General features: G+C 45.9%; 2 protein-coding genes across 7 annotated transcripts in view; one reads left to right on the top strand and one right to left on the bottom strand.

Moving 5' to 3' along the window:
* Positions 1-4,194, top strand: part of LOC144507590 (uncharacterized) — a 127,830-nt gene extending 123,636 nt beyond the window's left edge. The window contains exon 9 of the mRNA XM_078234744.1: positions 2,436-4,194. Within this exon, the coding sequence (XP_078090870.1) occupies positions 2,436-2,547 (112 nt within the window). The 3' untranslated portion in view covers positions 2,548-4,194. The remainder of the gene's footprint in view (positions 1-2,435) is intronic.
* A 4,209-nt stretch (positions 4,195-8,403) lies between these two features.
* fbxo18 (F-box DNA helicase 1) overlaps positions 8,404-21,173 on the bottom strand; it is a 58,865-nt gene continuing 46,095 nt past the window's right edge. For 3 of the 6 annotated variants that reach the window (XM_078235836.1, XM_078235839.1, XM_078235837.1), the window contains exons 19-21: positions 20,759-20,865; positions 12,216-12,350; positions 8,404-9,104 (exon numbers count right to left, since the gene is read on the bottom strand). In XM_078235836.1, the coding sequence (XP_078091962.1) occupies positions 8,913-9,104; positions 12,216-12,350; positions 20,759-20,865 (434 nt within the window). In that variant the 3' untranslated portion in view covers positions 8,404-8,912. Of the gene's footprint in view, positions 9,600-12,215; positions 12,351-20,758; positions 20,866-21,173 lie in introns of all 6 variants that reach the window. The other 3 variants (XM_078235842.1, XM_078235840.1, XM_078235841.1) reach the window with 2 other exon arrangements.

Genomic DNA, 21,173 nt, shown 5'->3' on the forward strand with positions numbered 1-21,173 from the left:
GACTGAGCTTCATTTACGACCCTTTGTAGTTTCTTGCGGTCTTGGACAGAGCAGAAGCCATACCAAGCTGTGATGCAACCAGAAAGAATGCTTTCTATGGTGCATCTGTATAAGTTGGTGTGAGTTGATGTCTCCTGTCTGTCTGTCAATCTATCTATGTCAGTCTCGAAAATGTCAATGGTTGCAGCAGAAGACAGGAACAGCAGTAGGCCATTTAGTTCCTTGAACCTACTTATCCATTCAGTTCGACCATGGCTTTTCTAGTTGTACCTCAACTCCATTTACAGAATGGCTTGGTTTACGCTGCCAATTCTGTTTTAATTTTGTGAAAAGCTCCATATATCTGTTCTACTCCATAATCACTTGATATGCTTCCAAAGATCTATCTCAGACTTGAACACTTCAACGGAACCTGCGTCCACTACCTTTCCATGGGGACCAAGAGTTCCAGATGTGTCCACCACCATTTATCTGAAAAGTTGCTTCACGGCCTTGTTCGTAAATAGTCCAGCTCCATTTGTAAGATTATTCCCTGGAAACAGGATATTTTCTGACCAGTTGGTAAACCGGAATTCCAGAGTCTATGGCACAGTGAATGGTATCAGGATGTGCCCTAACAGAGGGTGGGATTTCACTGTCTCACTCGTCCTGAAACCATAAAATCCCACCCGAGGTCAACGGACCTTTCTTTGCTCCACCCCTGACCCGCTCCGATTCCAGTGGCGGGTGGGTCGGTAAAATACCAGCCAGAAAGACGAGTTAGTGATTAAGCCTGCTTCGATATTTCATTAAGCATAGCAACTGTATTCTTTTTTCCTAACCCCTGTTCTCTATAATCATAGAATCCTGGAGTGCAGAAAGAGGCCATTCGGCCCATCGCGTCTGCACCAACCACAATACCACCCAGGCCCTGTCTCCATATCCCTACATATTTACCAACTAATCCCTCTAACCTATGCATCCCGGGAGACTAAGGAGCAATTTAGAATAGCCAATCAACCTAGCCCGCACATCTTTGGACTATGGGAGGAAACTGGAGCACCCGGAGGAAACCCACGCAGACACAGAGAGAATGTGCAAACTCCACACAGACAGTGACCTGAGCTGGGATTTGAATCCAGGTCCCTGGGGCTGTGAAGCAGCAATGCTAACCACTGTGCTACCGTGCTATTGTACCAATCCTCCATAATGTTAAATGATAATTAGGCCCTGCCCCCTTGGCACTGCTTGGTGGGCACTAGCGGGGTGCCAGGTTGGCACTGCCCCCTGCCCCTAACCTCCTGGGAGGTCTCAATGGCCTCTGGTCCTACCGGTGAGGCCATCATGACAGGTCCTCACTGGTGAGGACCATATGTGATCCTTGCCGGTGAGGGCCTTCACCGGCGTGGCCGCTAAGGCAAGTGAATCCAGACAATTGTTTCCCGGGCTCACCAATAATATTTTAATCCACATTAACACGGATTGAAGCGAGAAATCGGGCGCGAACCTGATTTTCCGCCTCTCGCACGATCTTACCCACTCACCCCGCCCATCAACCGGCAGAACAAGAGGCAAGATCACCCCAATTGAGTGAGAGGGGGTAGGTTCAACATAGATGAGGAGAAACTACTTCTCTCGGAGGGTCGTGAATTTAAGGAACTCACTTCCCCAGAGTGCAGTGGAGGCAGAATCAATCAACAGATTCAAGATAGAGATAGATTTTTTTCTTCATTCATGGGACATGGGCATCGCTGGCAGGGCCAGCATTTATAGCCCATCCCTAATTGAACTGAATGGTTTGATGTGTTTCTGATGAAAAGTGTGATAAAGGGCTATGGGGAGCAGGCAGGAAAGTGGAGTTGAGACCAGGAGAAGGTCAGCCATGATCACGTTAAATGGCAGAGCGGGCTCAAAGGGCTGAATTGCCTCCTCCTGCTCCGAATCCCTATGTTCAAAGAGTTCAAAGGAAAAGACAGACAAACTTCCATTTTACATCCACCTGCGAGGTTAGCAGAGTCTTGCTTTAAGATTGCATTTGAAATGTGGTACTACCAACAGTACAACACAGCACTGGAGTATTAGCCTGAATGACATGTTTAACTGGGACTAGGGCTTGAACCTCTAACCTTCCAGACGCAAGGGTGAATGCATATTAGCACAGAGTTAAGGCTGAACCCCAAGCAAAGTGGCAAGACAAAGTGATTGAGGCAGTAAAGGAACACCCTCTCATAGTGGAAAGCTAGGAGAGAAGAGCAAACAGTAAGAGGGGCAGATGATCCCTGAGGAGTGTACAGCTGAAGGTATCTTGAATAAGAGAAGGTATCTTGAATATCAGAGAGCCCTTTCTGAATAGATGGGTAGGTTTTTTTTTTATCTGTTTGGTTGACAAAAATTTATCAAAAAGCTTTTAACTTGACTTTGCTGAACTCTTTTGTTCTTTCCCTTTTTTTATTCAGTAGCTGCACCCGGTCACAAGAATATGAATTAACTCCAGTGCCACCAACGGAGGTACTTTCCGTGACAAATCTAAATGAAACTGTGCCTCTACAGCAAGAAGCAGAAAGCTGACCCTCATCACCCACTGAGTTGGATCAGTGTTATCCACTGCAACGCAACATGGGGGAACGCAAAAACAATGGTTTCGGGTGACCGTCAAGAGACATATTTGACCATGGAACAGAGCCATCAATATTTTTTTTAACTACTTTTGTTACCTGCCTCTTTCTGAGCCACTTCGATCCACTCCGTCCCCTTCAGCCAAGAAGAGAGGAGGCCACAGATAGTAGACCATGGCAATCGGTTCCTCCCCCCAAGCCTCCATCACTGATACGTATGAAACAACCAACAGGAAATAATGTATCTCTGGACTTCCATTATGGACATGATGTTAATCTCAATATGAAGCCATGCTGCAAACCCATAGACCCTCCTTCAGATCAGATTAGTGGCAGAGAGGTGGGTAGAAGGATCAATGCTTTGAAATGAACTTTTATGATTATTACACACAGATATAAATATATATTTCTACTTCCCCAAAAGTAAAAATTTAACCATTTCAGATTTTCTGTATTTTTATACGACTTTTCAAAGACCAGATTTTTCACAAAATATTTTTATTTAATTTTCATGGTGGAGCCCCAAAAGGACATTGTTCACGATCGGACAGTATCTTTTGATTGGGAGCTTGTGGACTCATTTCCTGAACTTAATTAGCTGATTGGCGTTTTGATATCAAAGAAATGGATTCTTGCATTGTGTAAAGTATGTATGTTTGAGAGAGCCATCTTTATGCTTCTGGCATTTGTATCACCGTATTTATGATCATTTGTTGTAATATTGTCTATTGTAAATAAGAAGGCGGCAAATTCAACATGGATGGCACGGTGGCACAGCGGTTAGCGCTGCTGACAGCGCCAGGGACCTGGGTTCGATTCCCCGCTCGGGTCACTGCCTGTGCGGAGTCTGCACGTTCTCCCCGTGTCTGTGTGGGTTTCCTCTGGGTGCTCCAGATTCCTGAAAGACGTGCTGGTTAGGTGCATTGGCCGTGCTAAATTCTCCCTGTGTACCCGAACAGGCGCCGGAGTATGGCAACTAGGGGATTTTCACAGTAACTTCATTGCAGTGATAATGTAAGCCGACTTATGACCCTAATAAAATAAAATGAAAGGAATTAATTGGAGTTGACATTTGCGTGATTAAAGGCAGGAACACCCTACAGTTTCCTGTCAAAATCTGTAGCCTCCTAAGAAATGAAGGCTGTTTCATTTCTTGGTGAGTATCTGATAGGCTGTTTGGAAGAAAAGGTCTTCCAGGAATACAGAACAGATTGGATTCACTACATCAGAAAGCTGAACTTCGGTCTGTCAAACCTACAGGGCTGGAATTTTACCGTCCTGCCTGCCACGAAAATCAGAGCAAAGAACAAAGAACAATACAGCACAGGAACAGGCCCTTCGGCCCTCCAAGCCCGCGCCGCTCCCCGGTCCAGGATTGAATCCTGAATCCAGGATCCCCGCCCAATTTTCCCGCAGGATCCCGCAGGCAAGGGATGGATCATTTGAAAGGTCCATTGACCTCGGATGGGATTTTACATTTTTGGGATGAATCGTAAAATCCCACCCACAATGTTATATTCAATCTGAAGCTCTACTAGGGACTTACTTGCTGTATGTATGTTTATGTATATATGTGTGTGTAGAAATATATATATATATTATATATGGTGCTTAATATTATTTAATTGTAAATAAATTTATAAGTTGCTTCAGTAAGAGTGATAATATTTATTTATGCGGAGCAAACATAATGCAACTGGAGGCTGTCAGATTCATGGAATGGATAATGGGTAACCCATTCAGCTCCAGCAACACTCAAAACTCATCCAGGGCAAAGCAGCCCACTTGATTGGCACCACATCCACAAACATCCACTCCCTCCACCACCGATGCTCAGTAGCAGCAGCGTGTACCATCTATAAAATGCATTCCATTAATTCACCAAAGATCCTTAGACAGCATCTTCCAAACCCACGACCACTTCCATCTCGAAGAATAAGGGCAGCAGATACATGGGAACACCACCACCTGCAAGTTCTCCTCCAAGCCACTCACCATCCTGACTTGGAAATATATCGCCATTCCTTTGGAGTCGCTGGATCAAAATCCTGGAATTCCCTCCCTAAAGGCATTGTGGGTCAACCCACAGAACATGAACTGCAGTAATTCAAGGAGGCAACTCACCACCACCTTCTCGAGGGCAACTAGGGATGGGCAATAAATGTTGGCCAGTCAGCGATGTCCATGATCCACAAATGAATAGAAAATATGTTGGAAACCCTCCAATGATTTGATTTATTATTGTCACATCTATTGGGATACAATGAAAAGTATTGTTTCTTGCGCGTTATACAGACAAAACATACCATACATAGAATACATAGGGGAGAAGGAAAAGAGAGGGTGCAGAATATAGTGTTACAGTCATAGCTAGGGTGTAGAGAAAGATCAACTTAATGTGAGATAGGTCCATTCAAAAGTCTGACAGCAGCAGGGAAGAAGGTGTTCTTGAGTCGGTTGGTACGTGACTTCAGACTATTGTCTTTTTCCCGGTGGAAGAGAACGTATTTGGGGTGCATGGGGTCCTAGATGATGCTGGCTGCTTTTCCGAGGCAGCGGGAAGTATAAGCGGAGTCAATAGTTGGGAGGTTGTTTGGGTGATGGACTGGGCTACATTCGCAACCCTTTGTAGTTTCTTGTGGCCTTGGTCAGAGCAGGAACCATATCAAGCTGAGATGCATCTGGGAAGGATGCTTTGTATGGTGCATCTGTAAAAATTGGTGAATGGCCAGATTCAAAACAGATTTTTATTTTTCAGTGAATGCAATGAGATCAAAGGGCCACATTTGTAATGGATAAATTTGGCTTGTTTGTGTTTGGAATGGACTGAGGTGATTGTTGGGAAATGCAGGGAAATTTTCTTGAAGCTTGGACTCAGCTGCTTTCTGCTAATCCTGCGGGCATCGCTGACTGGGCCAGCATTATTACTCATCCCAAATCGTCCTGAACTGAATGGCTTGCTAGGCCATTTATCACAATGCTGTGGATCTGGAGTCACATGTTGGCCAGACCAGGTAGGGACGGCAGATTTCCTTCCCTAAAGGATGTAATCAACTCCAGAAACCCGAGGAGAAATGAGAAGCTTCACTCGAGGTTTCGTCCGAACATCCGTTATAAAGAGGATAGGGTTGCGTTTATGTGACACCGCATTCACATTTCAGAGATGTAAACATTTTTTGAGGTGTCACTGGTGTTGTGTCAATAAACCCAGCAGCCATGTTGTGTAGAGAAAGTGCCAGCAGTGGTAAGTGATCAAATCTTGTGGGAACATTAGTTAGGGAGGAGCATAGGTCACCAAACCGGGAGAACTCACTTGGTGTTCTTCAAGCATCAGAGGATCTCAAGATTAAACTGTTTTGAAATTAGTTTGAGATCCAAATCTTTGTGGGAACAGCAACTGTTTTATGTTGAATATTTATCAAATCCTTTGCATGACCTGCAAAGTCAAGCCACTAACTGGAAATCCACAAGGCAAACAAAAATATTTATATTCTTTCTGACCAAGAAGTTAATTATTTGATTGTTCCCAACTGTTCCCAAATGTTTCCTCAGCGACAAATAATTCTCCACGTGAAAAATAAGACCTTACCTAATCCTTCAGTAAACATTAAAGGGCGTGATGGACTATGATCCTAAATTCCAATGGAATGCAAGTTGTACTTGGCACCATTACAGAAAACACAAACTCAAAAGAATCAGAGCCTCCCAGAGAGTTACCATTCAAGTCAGAGGGTCCTATCCCATCCAGCCTCCCATTCATTGACTCGGTCTACACTTCCCACTGCCTCTGAAAAGTAGCCAGCATAATCAAGGACTCCCACGCACCATGGACATTCTCTCTTCCACCTTCTCACAGGCGTCACAGTGGCACAGTGGTTAGCACTGCTGCCTCACAGCTCCAGGGAACTGTGTTCAATTCCTGGCTTGGGTCACTGTCTGTGTGGAGTTTGCACATTCTCCCCATGTCTGCGTGGGTTTCCTCCGGGTGTTCCGGTTTCCTCCCACACTCCAAAGATGTGCAGGTTAGGTGCATTAGCTGTGCTAAATTGCCCCTTGTGTCCTGGGATGCATAGGTTAGAGGGATTAGCGGGGTAAATATGTGGGTTTACGGGGATAGGGCCTAAGTGGGATTGTGGTTGGTGCAGACACGATGGGCCGAATGGCCTCCTTCTGCACTTTGGGGATTCTATGATTCTTCCATCGGGAAAAAGATACAAAAGTCTGAGGTCATGTAGCAACCGACTCAAAAACAACTTCTTCCCTGCTGTTTTTGAGTTGGGCCCTTAAGCCTGCACCGCCATTCAATAAAATCATGATTGATCTGTTTGTGACCTCAACCCCACTTTCCTGCCTGTCTTCCTCGGCTCCCCCACTGAGCTCTGCCAAATTACATTAATTTCTTTAGCAACAAGAACATGCAGAACATGTCCTTGCCCTTTACTCAGTCATAGCTGCAAGCTTCTTTTTGTGGATTGCAAGAGCATTTTTGAGCGCTAAGTTCAAAGAAAGCAAATAGGACCCAAGAAAACGGAGAAAATGGGCTTTCAGGTCTCATGCTTACAGACGAAACAACTTTCCGAGTCTTATCACCCGTCAACAGAAAGCAACAACTCAGTGGCACATAACCGCCTGTTTCGCTTCCTTCAATGGCTCACCACGGGCAGGGGTTTCCAGCTGTCATCGCCCCAAAACCGGAAACTCCCGCTCGAGATCAATGGGTCTTTGCATAGTCCGTTCCCCCCACCCCCAATTCCTGTGGCGGATGGGATGGGAGAACTCCCCCTCTATTGAATAGCTAACCTGTAATAAGATAAGCTTCGGTCCCCAGTTGTGCTGACCCACCTCAGCCAGGGTAACAGGGTTGAGCACCTCGTTCCCTCCTGGGTAAAAGAGGAAGTGAGGCCCAGGGTTTCCACCCCCAATGACGCTTGCAGCAACTACCTGCACGCATTTGGATATTACCGCAAGCCTGCGTTCTGCAATTCGGAGGCGGGTCTGGAGTCACTGTCGTTAAGTGGCCTGCTGGCATTCATTGGCCAAAGTCCCCACATGGTAATTGCGGCAGTAAGGATGGTATTCCATGATTGACATTCAGGCTGTTGTGGAGGCTAGACGCTAGTGCAACAGTGTTGAACCAATGATAGTTCATTTAATTTAGAAAAAGACACTACAGGCGGAATTCTCTGATCTTGGCCGTGGCTGCCCTGCTGCAAATGAGAATGGAGAATTTAGCGTCAAAACGCCATCACTTTCAGCAGCGCCAGAGAATCCCAGCCGCGAACAAGGACATAGATTGTCAGCCTATGCATTGTGTTGAATGTATAAAGTAAATCTACCGCTCGACTTGGCCCCATCTGACAAAGGGTAGGATCCCATGACATTTACGCTCTGCTTCCCCGAAGATGTGGACTTCTCCTTTGCTCATTTAGGAGCCTCCTGTACCTCAATACGTGGCTATGTCTCTTGTCTGAAACACGACAAGCAAACGTCAGCTACTAGCTCAGGAGTGTCAACACAGCCAGCTCAGTCCTGCGCTGCCCAGCATATTACAAGAACCGTATTCATCAGGGGTTTCAATAGTGGTGAACAGTAATACTGGCTAAATAATGCTAAGCAATAGAAGTGAGCTATTGGACATTATGGTAATTAATTTATTGTAAGGTTTACTAAATGAAGTTGGGACTATAGAATATGCTGAAATGGATCTTTGTACAATTTTTTAACCATGTGACTAAGTGGAGAATAGTTCAGGCTGCACAGCCCTTGTTAAATATGTTGCTTTGTCACAGAGTCCAGGGCTATTTTGTTGTTTATTTTCAGTGGGAAAACATTTCCTGATTTCTCAGAACACTCAAAAATGAACACTTCACAAGAACAGGAAGATAAAATCAGAGCCATTCAAGTCAGAGGGTCCAACCCCATCCAGCCTGCCATTCATTGACTCTGTCGAGACTTCCCACTGCCTCGGAAAAGCAGCCGGCATAATCAAGGACCCCACGCAACTCGGACATTCTCTCTTCCACCTTCTTCCATTGAGAAAAAGATACAAAAGTCTGAGGTCACGTACCAACCGACTCAAGAACAGCTTCTTTCCCTGCTGCCATCAGACTTTTGAAGGAACCTACCTTATATTAAGTTGATCTTTCTCTACACCCTAGCTATGACGGTAACACTACATTCTGCACCCTCTCCTTTCCTTCTCCATGTACAGTATGCTTTGTCTGTAAAGCGTGCAAGAAGCAATACTGTATCCCAATACATGTGACAATAATAAATCAAATCAAATCCATTTACTGAAACAAAAAGGACTTGTCGTGGTTATAGAACCATTTGCAAATTCAGGACATCCCAAAGCCCAAGTATGTGTTTTGAAGTGTAGTCCTCGAGGAAAATTTGAGCATGGAGTTTTCCATCACACTCTTGACTTGTGCCTTGTGGATGGCGGACAGTCTTTAGGGTAGTTAGGAGAAGAAGAACAGAACAAAGACCATACAATTCAAATTGCAGCTTCTAGAAACAAAAATATACAAATGTACCAAATATCTTTATTGGGTGTAAATGGTCATTTCCCTCATTCCTACAAGGATTTTTTAATAATTAACATTTCAAAAACAGCAGTCGTAACTTTATATACAAGTTGACCTAATCCAGTGCAGAATAAGGATATATTGGATACTGTATTGAGACCACTTCTATTTTACTGGATATTTACATTTTATTTATATGGACACTTGACAGTACCAGAAATAAAATAATTGACGACAACCCAGCATAGAAAAATATTTCACCACCTTCTGATTACTTCCGAGTCACTCGGATACTCTCAGCTCACTCGCCCCTGCCGGATCACAATCTACAGGATGGTTCTCAGGCTCACAGCACCGTTCGCCCAGTTCTACCGATCGACTTGACCAGCTCTGGGGATGCAATGAGGTAGATCAAAGGGCCAATCCGCTGCTTCGCGCACGCACAGCAAAGTGGACCGCCAGCACCTTCGCCACCACTCTGCCACATAACAAGCAAAGAAAAACAGAATGAGGAAACAGTGAACACTCTTGGGATGCCCATGTTTCAAAAAGCACCAAGCATTCAACTGAAAAGCCGTTAATTTCCAACCCCTCTTGGATATCGTTCCACACTTTATTCCCCACCGCCGCCATTTTTTTGTGTTTGTGACGATACTGTGCCTTTAAGAAATGTATTTTAGTCATGTTTCTGTGCAGGATGTGTTTACTAGTCCCTTCCATTTTATCAGAGCAGTTCAACTGAATCCAGAAGCACAGTATTGTCACTGCAGCAACATAACTGATCATCACCTCAGGCGGGATTTTCTGGTTTCGGGGCGAGCACAGCAGGAAAATCCCACCCTACGACTGAGCTGCTCATTGCCTTAACCAACATCAAGACAGTCACCAATGCCCATGGGCGTGGGTGGCGAGTGATGGGGTAGCATGGTGGCACAGTGGTTAGCACTGCTGCCTCACAGCTCCAGGGGCCTGGGTTTGATTCCCAGTTTGGGTCACTATGTGTGGAGTTTGCACATTCTCCCAGTGTCTGCGTGGGTTTCCTCAGTGCTCCGGTTTCCTCCCGCAGTCCAAAGATGGGCAGGTTAGGTGGATTGGCCATGCAAAATTGCCCCTTAGTATCAGGGGGACTAGCTAGGGTAAATGAATGGGGTTATAGAACATAGAACATAGAAAATCTACAGCACAAACAGGCCCTTCGGCCCACAAGTTGCGCCGAACAATTTCCTTACCTTCTAGGCTCATCTATAACCCTCTATCTTACTAACCTCCATGAACCTATCCAAAAGTCTCTTAAAAGACTCAATTGAATCCGCTTCCACCACCACTACCGGCAGCCGATTCCACGCACCCACCACTCTCCGAGTGAAAAACTTACCCCCAACATCTCCTCTATACCTACTCCCCAGCACCCTAAATCTGGGGCCTCTCGTGACAACCATTTCAGACCTGGGTAAAAGCCTCTGAGAATCCACTCTATCAATACCTCGCCAGTTATGGGGCTAGGACCTGGGTGGGATTGTGATTGGTGCAGACTCAATGGGCCGACTGACCTCCTTCTGCACTTTCGGGATTCAATGATTCTATGATGAACACTATTCCGTAATAAAGCGCTACATTCACACCCTCCCCAGTCCCATCACGGATTGACATCCATAGATGGTCTTTATCCAATACAGGGCACTGCCCCCTTCCAGCAGGGAGCAAAATTTCCTTCCACCAATGCTGGGATTAGGTTACAGAGGAGGTCACCAGTTGATGCAACCATCACTCACAGGGGACAGGCTGTAAAGCAGGAGGATGCTGGCAATGCATTCACATCTTATGGCAAAATGGATTGCTCGCCAAGCCATCCAAGAGGAACTCCCAGTGCCTCCAGAGACATAGCATGGGCTCAAACCTACAGGCACTAGGCGTCTAATGAGAAACAAGTTGGCTCTAAGGCCACTTATCCGGCGATGGAGGATTGGCACAGATTCAATAATCAGATACCCAAGCCAGGTGTGTCTGCAGTACCCTACAACACTACTGACACGTTAGCCTGGGTCAGAGATGGTAACTGGAAACATGGAGCTGATGCTGGGATTTTTCCCTTCCAGTATCGTGCTATTGCCCAGTTGGATAAATGGGTCCCACCCGGATCAGCAGTGGGAAGCTGGGTACGCTGTGTTTCTGTTTTAATTATTTAAACTGCAACCAGTGTGTCTATTCACTAATCCATGCACAGGTTCGCTGGGCTTATAGAAGGAAATGTGACTGCAGGGAGAGTGCACGCGCTTCCTGGATCGTGTTACTATCCCAGGGTTTGATTTTAAATGAGGTGCACAGTTATCATGGAGCAAACGACAAAACCCAAGTCATTGAGTCAGCAGCAGCCAAGGCCATTGGGCAGATTGTCTCCTCTTCCAGAGGAAGAGGTTGATTCTGGACTTGAGAGGGTTGACTTACGAGGAGAGACTGAGTAGACTGGGGCTATACTCATTGGAATTCAGAAGAATGAGGGGAGATCTTAGAGAAACATATAAAACGATGAAGGGAATAGATAAGATAGAAGCAGGGAGGTTGTTTCCACTGGCGGGTGAAACTAGAACGAGGGGGCATAGCCTCAAAATAAGGGGAAGTAAACTTAGGACTGAGTTGAGGGGGAACTTCTTCACCTAAAGGGTTGTGAATCTGTGGAATTCCCTGCCCAGTGAAGCTGTTGAGGCTACCTCATTGAATGTTTTTAAGGCAAGGATAGATACATTTTTGAACAGTAAAGGAATTAAGGGTTATGGTGAGCGGGCGGGTAAGTGGAGCTGAGTCCACGAAAAGATCAGCCATGATCTTATTGAATGGCAGAGCAGGCTCGAGGGGCCAGATGGCCTACGCCTGCTCCTAGTTCTTATGTTCTTATGTTCTCTTGGGTTTGTAAAAAAAGGGGCAAAGAATGAATGGTTCATGTTGCAAGTTGAGAAGCACCTCTGGTTAATATATTCCCTCAACAGCACAACCAGCAGCAACAGAAAGTTCTCTAGGGATCACCTCTCTGCTGTCCACAATCAAGAAGGCATCTTTTATTCAATCCTCGCACTTACATTTGAAGACCAATCCTCACCTGTGTACTTGGCACTGTTCTCAGAGTTAATACTGTTCCTCTCTCAATGTGATTTGAACATCCGCTTGCCTGGCAGTTAGGGAGTATGCCCTCTACAAGCAGGCTCGAAGTCAGCTCTGGCTTCAGAAAGTATTCCTGTGGTGTTGAAATTAAACTCGTCTTAAAAGCTGGAAAAATGATTCCAAACCAAAAATGACTTTTGGCAAAAGGCATACACAATAGCAGCAATGGCATACACAGAGTAGATCAGACTCCAGGCATTACGCTCAGCTCCCCTCTCCCTACAGCCAGCATCGACGCTAAAGTGGATCACACAGCCACACCAACGTCCATGCCCTTGTCAACAAGATCGCTGTGGATGTAAATGCTGCGAGCAAAACATAAACCAGTAAAATGTTCCACAGTTTCAAAGGATAAAAATGTGATACCTTCTGTAAGCTCTGAGGGTCATTTCAAAGGATAAAACCTTCTGTAAGCTCTGAGGGCAATAACACATGAAATAGCAGTAGGACGACTTCATATGGCCCACTCTGTCAGTCATTAATGGGTGGCACAGTGGTTAGTACTGCTGCCTCACAGAGCAAGGGACCTGGGTTTGATTCCCGGCTTGGATCACTGTCTGGGTGGAGTCTGCATGTTCTCCCCGTGTCTGCATGGGTTTCCCCTGGGTGCTTTGGTTTCCTCCCACAGTCTGAAAGACATGCTGGTTAGGTGCATTGGCCGTGCTAAATTCTCCCTCAGTGTATCCGAAGCGCTGGAGTGTGGCGACTAGGGGATTTTCACAGTAACTTCATTGCAGTGTTAATGTAAGTCTACTTGTAACACTAATAAATAAACTTTAAACATTACTATTATTACTTTACTACCCCTTCCCTATATCCCTTAATTCCTGGGAAACTACAAATCTGTCCCGGCCTTAACTATATTCAGCCAAGGACACTTGACACTTCCGCTGGTGGAAATAAAATTGATTGTTCCCAGCGACAGAAGTTATTCTCATTTCTTTTTTAGTTCATTTGTGGGACATGGGCGTCGCTGGCTGGCCAGCATTTATTGATGTGGAGATGCCGGCGTTGGACTGTGGTAAACAGAGTAAGAGTTTTAACAACACCAGGTTAAAGTGGTTTTTAACCTGGTGTTGTTAAAACTCTTACAGCATTTATTGCCCATCCCTAGTTGCCGGAGGGCAGTTGAGAGTCAACCACATTGCTGTGGCTCTGGAGTCACATGTAGGCCAGACCAGGTAAGGACAGCAGATTTCCTTCCCTAAAGGACATTAGTGAACCAGATGGGTTTTTCCAAAAATCAACAATTGTTTCCTGGTCATCAGTCGACTCTTAATTCCGGACTTTTTAAAATTGAATTCAAATTCCACCATCTGCCGTGGCGGGATTCGAACCCAGGTCCCCAGAACATTAGTTGAGCTTCTGGATCAATAATCTAGTGATAATACCACTAGGCCATTGCCTCCCCTTTCAAAAAGCAATAACAAAATGAGCAGTGTCTGGGTGAGCCTCGTTTGGTGTGAAACTTGTTCATTTATTTTCAAGGGAACCCAGAGGCTGGTCTCTCTTGGATTTTATATAAAGAAATAACTTGCATTTCTACAACACTTTTCACAACCTCAGGACATCCCAGAGCGCTTTACAAACATTCAAATACTGTTGAAGTTTATTCATCCGCAGGAAGTCAATTTATGCACAGTCATCCCCTACAAACAACAGTGGAATAAATGACCACATAATCTGCTTTAGATGTTGGCCAAGACACTTGGAGAACACAATTCCTTTTCAAATAGGGCCATGGAATCTTTTCACACTTGCTCTGAGAGGGAATACGTTACAAGGCCTTGGCTGAAAGTCTTACCCAAAAGGCTTCACTTCTGACCATACAGCACTCCCTCAATGTTATATTGGAGTGTTAGACTGGATCACGAGTTGAAGTGTGAACCCATAAACATCTCAGGGACTCAGAGTTGACAGTGCTCCCAACTGTGCCAAGGCTGACACCTTTTTTAAACAAATAGTAATTCTGAACCTCTATTTATGCGACAGGTAGGGGGTAGGTGACGATGAAGTGGTATTGTCCCTGGGTTAATAATCTAATGACCCAGGATAATGCCCTGAGGACCACAGCAGATGGTGGAATTTGAATTCAATGAAAATCTGGAATTAAAAGTCTAATGATCCACTGTTGATTGTTGTAAAAATCCATCTGGTTCACTAATGATCTTTCGGGAAGGAAATCTGCCGTCCTTTGGCTGACACTTGACTCCAAACGCACAGCAATGTGGTTGACTCTTAACTGGCCTCTGAACAAGGACAATTAAAGATGGGGAATAAGTACGGTTCTAGGCCAGCGATGCACATGAATGAATTCGTACCGCAAACTTGTCACTGTTTCTGATCCATTCAGTTTTGAAGGACGCATATTGGGTAAAATGCCATTTAGAATACAAAGCATTCTCAAAGAATTCTCAAAGAATTTTATATAAGAAAGATGCATTTCAACAGGACAAGCAATTTGACTTGAAATCTTAGGACAAGTTCATTGGAGTAAAAAGCTTTTCACGCCTTTGTGAGCTGATGTAATTTGTTATTGCTCCCTATCCGTTCAGCATTCCATTAGATCCTATGGGATGTCTCAGAGAAAATGCATCTGTGCTTCAAAGCACTCTAATCCTCGGACAGGGGACAGAATTTCCAATTTCCCACAATGCAACTACGTAGTATTGGCCATATTATCACAAGGTGTAATGACCCAGCAAGTACCAGGAACATGCAAGTGAAGAGGAAAAAACAAAAATGAACCCTGGCTCACGATGGACCTCCAGTTAGTCTGTTTTTCTTCCACAGATTTGGCTGAGGGAGGAATATTATCCTGAACACAGACAACACTCTACTTCCCCTCGAATAATGTTGTTTCCTTTAGCTGAGGCCCTGTTCTTTCTCAACAACCCTGTCAATTGTTTGCCTTCAACTATTTATCCAAAATTTGCTCTTACATCTGCTGCAACCAACCTTTCGGGCAGCACATTCCAGATCACAACTCCCTGCACAAAATAGTCTCCTCACGTCACCTCTGGTTCTTCAATCTCCTTATACTCGTGTCCTCTGTTTACTGATAACTTCTGCCATTGGAAACACTCTCTCTTTAAAGTTTATTATTGTCACAAGTAAGCTTACATTAACACTGCAATGAAGTTACTGCGAAAATCCTCCAGTTTCTACACTCTGGCGCCTGTTTGGGTACACTGAGGGAGAATTTAGCACGGCCAATGCGCCTAACCAGCACGTCTTTCAGACTGGGAGGAAACAGGAGCACCCGGAGGAAACCCACAGGGGGAACGTGCAGACTCCTCACACACAGTGACCCAAGCCGGGAATCGAACCCAGGTCCCTGGCGCTGTGAGACAGCAGTGCTAACCACTGTGCCAATGTGAGAGGGAGAGAGAGTGAGAGAAAGGGAGAGAAAAAGAGAGATTGGGGGTGGGGGGGGGGGGGGGGGGGAGGGAGGGAGGGGGGGGGAGAGAGTCAGAGAAGGAGCAAGAGAGAGGGGGGAGAGAGAGAAGGGGATAAAGATGGGGAGAGGGAGGGGGGAGTGGGGAAGGAGAGAAGGGGAGGGGGTATGGGAAGGGGAGAGTGAGGGGGACAGGGAGGGAGGGGCTGTGCTGGTTCTTGGTCTCTCCTCACCGTCCCTTGCAGAACAATTTACTTTATTTACACCATCAAAACCCTATACAATTCCAATCAAATCTTAACCTTCTCTGCTCAAAGAAAAATAGCCCCAGCTTCTCCCAGTCTTACCGCATAATGGAAGTCCTTCATTCCTGATGCCATTCTAGTAAATCTAGTAAAACACTAAGGGAGTGCCACCTGTGCTGCATTTGCAAGATTCTCTAAGTCCAGTAGGCAGAAAGATGGTCCAACAGGGACATCCTCCCTCAGGTCTGCATCCTGGTCCAACAGGGACATCCTCCCTCAGGTCTGCATGTCCAGGCATCGAGGGACTCATCATTCAAAACCAACTCCGCTGGGTGGGACACAGCATTCGGAGGCCTGACACCCAACACCCAGAGCAACTGTCCCACTCGGAATCCAGTCCCAGCAGGAGATTTCCAGCAGAACAGCGGAAATGCTGAGGGATGTTTTCAAAGTGTCCCTGAAGAGGTTAAATATCCCTGCCAAATCACGGGGGGGGGGGGGGGGGGGGAGGGGGGGCACGGTCCCTGACTTTCAAACAACCAAAATGGGGAAGATTACTTCAGGAAGGCACAGAACACATTGAGAGATTTTGTCAGGAACATGCAAAGGCAAAGTGAAGGCGTCGGAGAGACTGTACAAACTTCCAGCCAACCCATCTGCCCAACTCTTCAAGTGCTTGGCAGAGCGTACAGATCACACATTGGCCATCTCCGAACACAAATGAACCAGAATACAAGCAAGCCATCCTGAATCCAGAGGGACAGCTGAGGAAGAAAACTTTTCCACATCCTCTCGCAGGCTGTGGCATCCTTCATAAAGTGCGGTGCTCAAAATTGAACACAACACCCCAGCTGGAGTTTAATCAGCTTTCGAAAGTTATTGCATAATTTCCTTTCATTCGTCCATCCCTATTAATAAAGCCCCCACGGATTCCATTCCTGCTTTTGAGACAGCTTTCTCAACTTGCCCTGCCACCTTCAAAGATTGTGAATGCCGCCCCCACCCCGCAAGTCTTCCTGCTCCTGCACCCATTTTAAAAGTCACACCATTCAGTTCATATCGTCTGCCCTCATCCTTCCATCCAAAATGCATACATACAAACGTAGCAATAGATCATTCGGCCCCTCGAACCTGCTCCGCCATTTAATAAGATCAACTGTGATCTGACTGCATCTTCAACGCCATTATCCTGCCTAACCGTCAAAAGCAAAATGTATCACGTCACACTGCTCCACATTGCTCAATTCATCAGTCGCTACATCGACTTCCCCAACTAAAAATACTCCCAAAAATCTAAGCCACATCAGAGTCGGAGTGCTGACAGGTTTTACCACAGGACAAGATAAGTGTATTTTCCTAAACCCTGGTCTGGCAGGCTCTCTGACAGTTGAACACAAAGTGCCAGCTCTCCCCCAATCTTTTAGGCTCAAGAACAAGAGCTGCTGATTTTCAGGGCGGCACGGTGGCACAGTAGTTAGCACCGTTGCCTCACAGTGTCAGAGACCTGGGTTCGATTGCCGGTTTGGGTCACTGTCTGTGCGGAGTCTGCACGTTCTCCCCGTGTGGGTTTCCTCAGGGTGCTCCGGTTTCCTCCCACAGTCCAAAGATGTGCGGGGTTAGGTGAATTGGCCATGCTAAACTGCCCCTCAGTGACCCAAAATGTGTCGGTTGGGGGATTAGTGGGATAGATGTGTGGGGTTAGGGGCAGGGAGTGAGCTCTGTCAGAGAGTCAGTGCAGATTCGATGGGCCGAATGGCCTTCTTCTCCACTGTAGGGATTCTATGAAATCTATGAATAGATTGACCATGAGGCAGTCCTAGTGGGTTTCGTTCTCTTCCAATCAACGTGCCAACTCTGCCTGAACTGCCGAGCTGTGATAAAGATGGTCAGTGATCAGCACACACAGTCCTGGCATGGCAGAGGAGTCACCCAGGGCAGGGCGGAGATAGGGAGCTGCTAATAAGGAAAATAAAAGGGATGCCGCTGTCTAACGGGAGCATAAAATCTGTAAACGTTTAAGACTTTAGAAAATATTTTTTAATGGATAGTTGCCACTTTTCAAGCCAACTGGGATAAAGGTAGCTGCTACAAAAACCCATTTAAGTTGCTGCCGAGAGAGATATGGGGACAAAAGAAAGCAGCAGAGATCGGCAAGAGTTTAAAAAAACTTTTTAAATTCTGACATTGATTCCTAAAAACAATCACTGCCGTGAACAGTGACAGAATTTCACATCCATAATTTGTTAATCTTCTCCATACATGCCTGAATTACAAAATAATTAAAAAATATTAAAGCTCTTACTAGCAGGAAATGGTTGCTATGTCTGGGAAAATTACTCCGAAAAGTTGGTATTAGGTCATCTCAAAAGTCACCATTTTTCAACCCCTCCCCCAAAAGAAAGCAAATCAAACATCCTTAAACCTTACAGCACGGTGGCACAGTGGTTAGCGCCGCTGCCTCACAAGGGACCCGGGTTCCATTCTGGCATTGGGTGACTGTCTGTGTGGAGTTTGCACATTCTCCCCGGTGTCGGCGTGGGTTTACTCCGGGTGCTCTGGTTTCCTCCCACCGTCCGAAAGATGTGCGGGTTAGGCTGATTGGCCGTGCTAAATTGACCCTTAGTGTCAGGGAGACGAGCGGAGTAAGTACACGAGGTAACGGGGATAGGGCCTGAGTGAGGTTGTCATCGGTGCAGGCCTCCTGATGGGCTGAATGGCCTCCTTCTGCACTGTGGGGATTCTATGAAATCACTTACATCAAAACCATTTACGGATTTACACTCTAAGTTCCTGTCAATTGGAATCACATTTGCTTTTCACCTCCGCACCCACTCAGTAACCTGCATCTTTCATAGCGACAGATTATTGTTAACAGCTTTTCTCTGCAATCAGCAAGTCCCAGCTGCTTAGAGACAATTTCCTGTCCCTGTCGGGACCTCCGCGATCACCATGTTTGCGCACCCACTGCTGGCTGCCAAGGGAGAATTCCGGGATTCCCTCACCAAATCTCAAACTCTCTCTTTCTCTCCCTTTAAACCCAACACTTGTCATTCCTCCTTATGTAGCTCAGTGTCAAATCTTGTTTGATAATTTCTGACATTAATGACACTATAGTCGATGTTGTTGTATTTTGGTTACAGTCATAGAGGATAGAGACAACGCACTGTTTTGAATATATCCACAGAATCATAGAATCCCTGCTTTGCAGAAGGAAGCCATTCGGCCCATCGAGACTGCACCGACAACAATCCCACCCAGGCTCTATCCTCGTAACCGCATGTATTTACCCTGACATTAAGGAGCAATTTAGCATGGCCAATCAACCTAACCCGCACATCTTTGGAGTGTGGGAAGAAACTGGAGAACCCGGAGGAAACCCACGCAGACACGGGGAGAACGTGCAAACTCCACACAGGCAATCACCCCAGGCCGGAATTGAACCCGGGTCCCTGGAGCCGAGAGGCGCAGTACTAACTATGCCACCGTGCCACCTCCCCGTATCTGTCGTGGCCGGAAAATTCCTCAGAAATCCCCAACTTCAGTTTGGGCTAATTAATTCTGGCCACACAGGCGAGGTTCTGCGGAATTTCCCCACCATCAGAAAAGTCAAAAGGGAATTAGATTGTTATTTGAAAAGGAAGGAATGTGCAGAGTTCTGGGAAAAACATTCGGGAAACGGCACTCAGTGAACTGCTCATTCGGAGGACTGGTGCAAGAACAATGGATCGAATGACTTCCTTATGCACTGTATCAATTCTGTGAATGCAGCCCTTCCACTTCCATGGATACAAAATGACTGGCCAATTGAATACTCCGAATGGTTGCCAACTCTTCCAGCAAATTGGTGTAACTCAGTGAGAGTTGGACACTCTCTTGCGCAAAAAGGATATGGGCTCAAGCCCACTCCAGCTCCAGGAATTGGGCCGAGAGGCTGTCACTCCAGATAAAAATTAAACCAAGGCACCTGTTCTAATCTTTTAAAGGATAAATATTCTGTCGAATAACTCGAAAAGAAGGTTGGTCACCCAGAATTCTGCACCTTCTCTCTCCCTCATCTGACACTCTCTAGAACTCATCAACTGGCCAATCATCGCATTGCTCTTTGCAAGATCTTGTGCCAATTGCTGCCACAGTGTAACAGCCGCTGCCCTTCAAAAGCAATTCATCTCACGTGAAGCATTTTTAGACACTCGTGATGCGTGATAAGACAGCAGATAAATGGAAGCATTCATTTTTCAGAAGTTAGTCTTTTAAAATTCCACCAAACCTTAAATCGATCTTTCACCCCCACACACCCAGTGGACTTTGGTTAACTGAGGCGACGCAATGAGAGGTTGCAACTTCAGGATAGAATCATAGAATCCTACAGTGCAGAAGGAGGCCATTTGGCCCATCGACTCTGCACCGACCACAATCCCATCCAGGTCCTATCCCAATAATCCCATGCACGTACCCTGGCTAGTCCCCCTGACATTAAGGGGCAATTTAGCATGGCCAATGCACCTAACCAGCACATCTTTGGAGTGTGGGAGGAAACGGGAGTACTCGGAGGAAACCCACGCAGACACGGGGCGAATGTGCAAACTCCACACAGACAGTGACCCAAGCCGGGAATTGAACCCGGGTCCCCGGCGCTGTGAGGCAGCAGTGCTAACCACTGTGCCATCCTGCCGCCCCATAGTTCGGTAACAGAGGAGAGAAAGGGCTCGCGTGGCACAGCAGCCTGGCCGTGGAGCTTGTGAACCACACACTCCAGCGTGACATGCCTCGCGAGCTCTTGCATATACAACATGTAAGCTGAAGACAAAAAAAAATGAACAGAGTAAGCACTTCACTCACACCAGCGAAGGATAGGAGACATTCCAAAGACCTGTTCATCACTAGACGCCTTTTTGTCCGTGTTACAGCAATGTAAAGCAAATTCCAATCAATATCTGGCACTGCATCTGTGGGAAAGAGATGCAATTTAGATAAAAAATAAATTTAATATCAAAAACAACCATTTTCCAACATTTGTGGAATTGCAGTTTTTTTTCCCTTGAGGTGAGGGTTAGTCATTCACCTGACAAGATTGGAATGGGAGGGCAAGTTAGGGTGATGGAGAATAACGGAGAGATCTCAAACTGAAGCAGCTCAGTGTCTAAGCTGTTGCTGAGATGAGTCCATTTGGAAATTTATTCTATAACACTCTAGCTGAAAGCATTGCTATTTCTCAAAGCAGGTGAACTACACAGGCATGTCAATGTCAGTTTCT

This window comes from Mustelus asterias, chromosome 19 (assembly GCF_964213995.1).
Source record: "Mustelus asterias chromosome 19, sMusAst1.hap1.1, whole genome shotgun sequence".
NCBI lineage: Eukaryota > Metazoa > Chordata > Chondrichthyes > Carcharhiniformes > Triakidae > Mustelus > Mustelus asterias.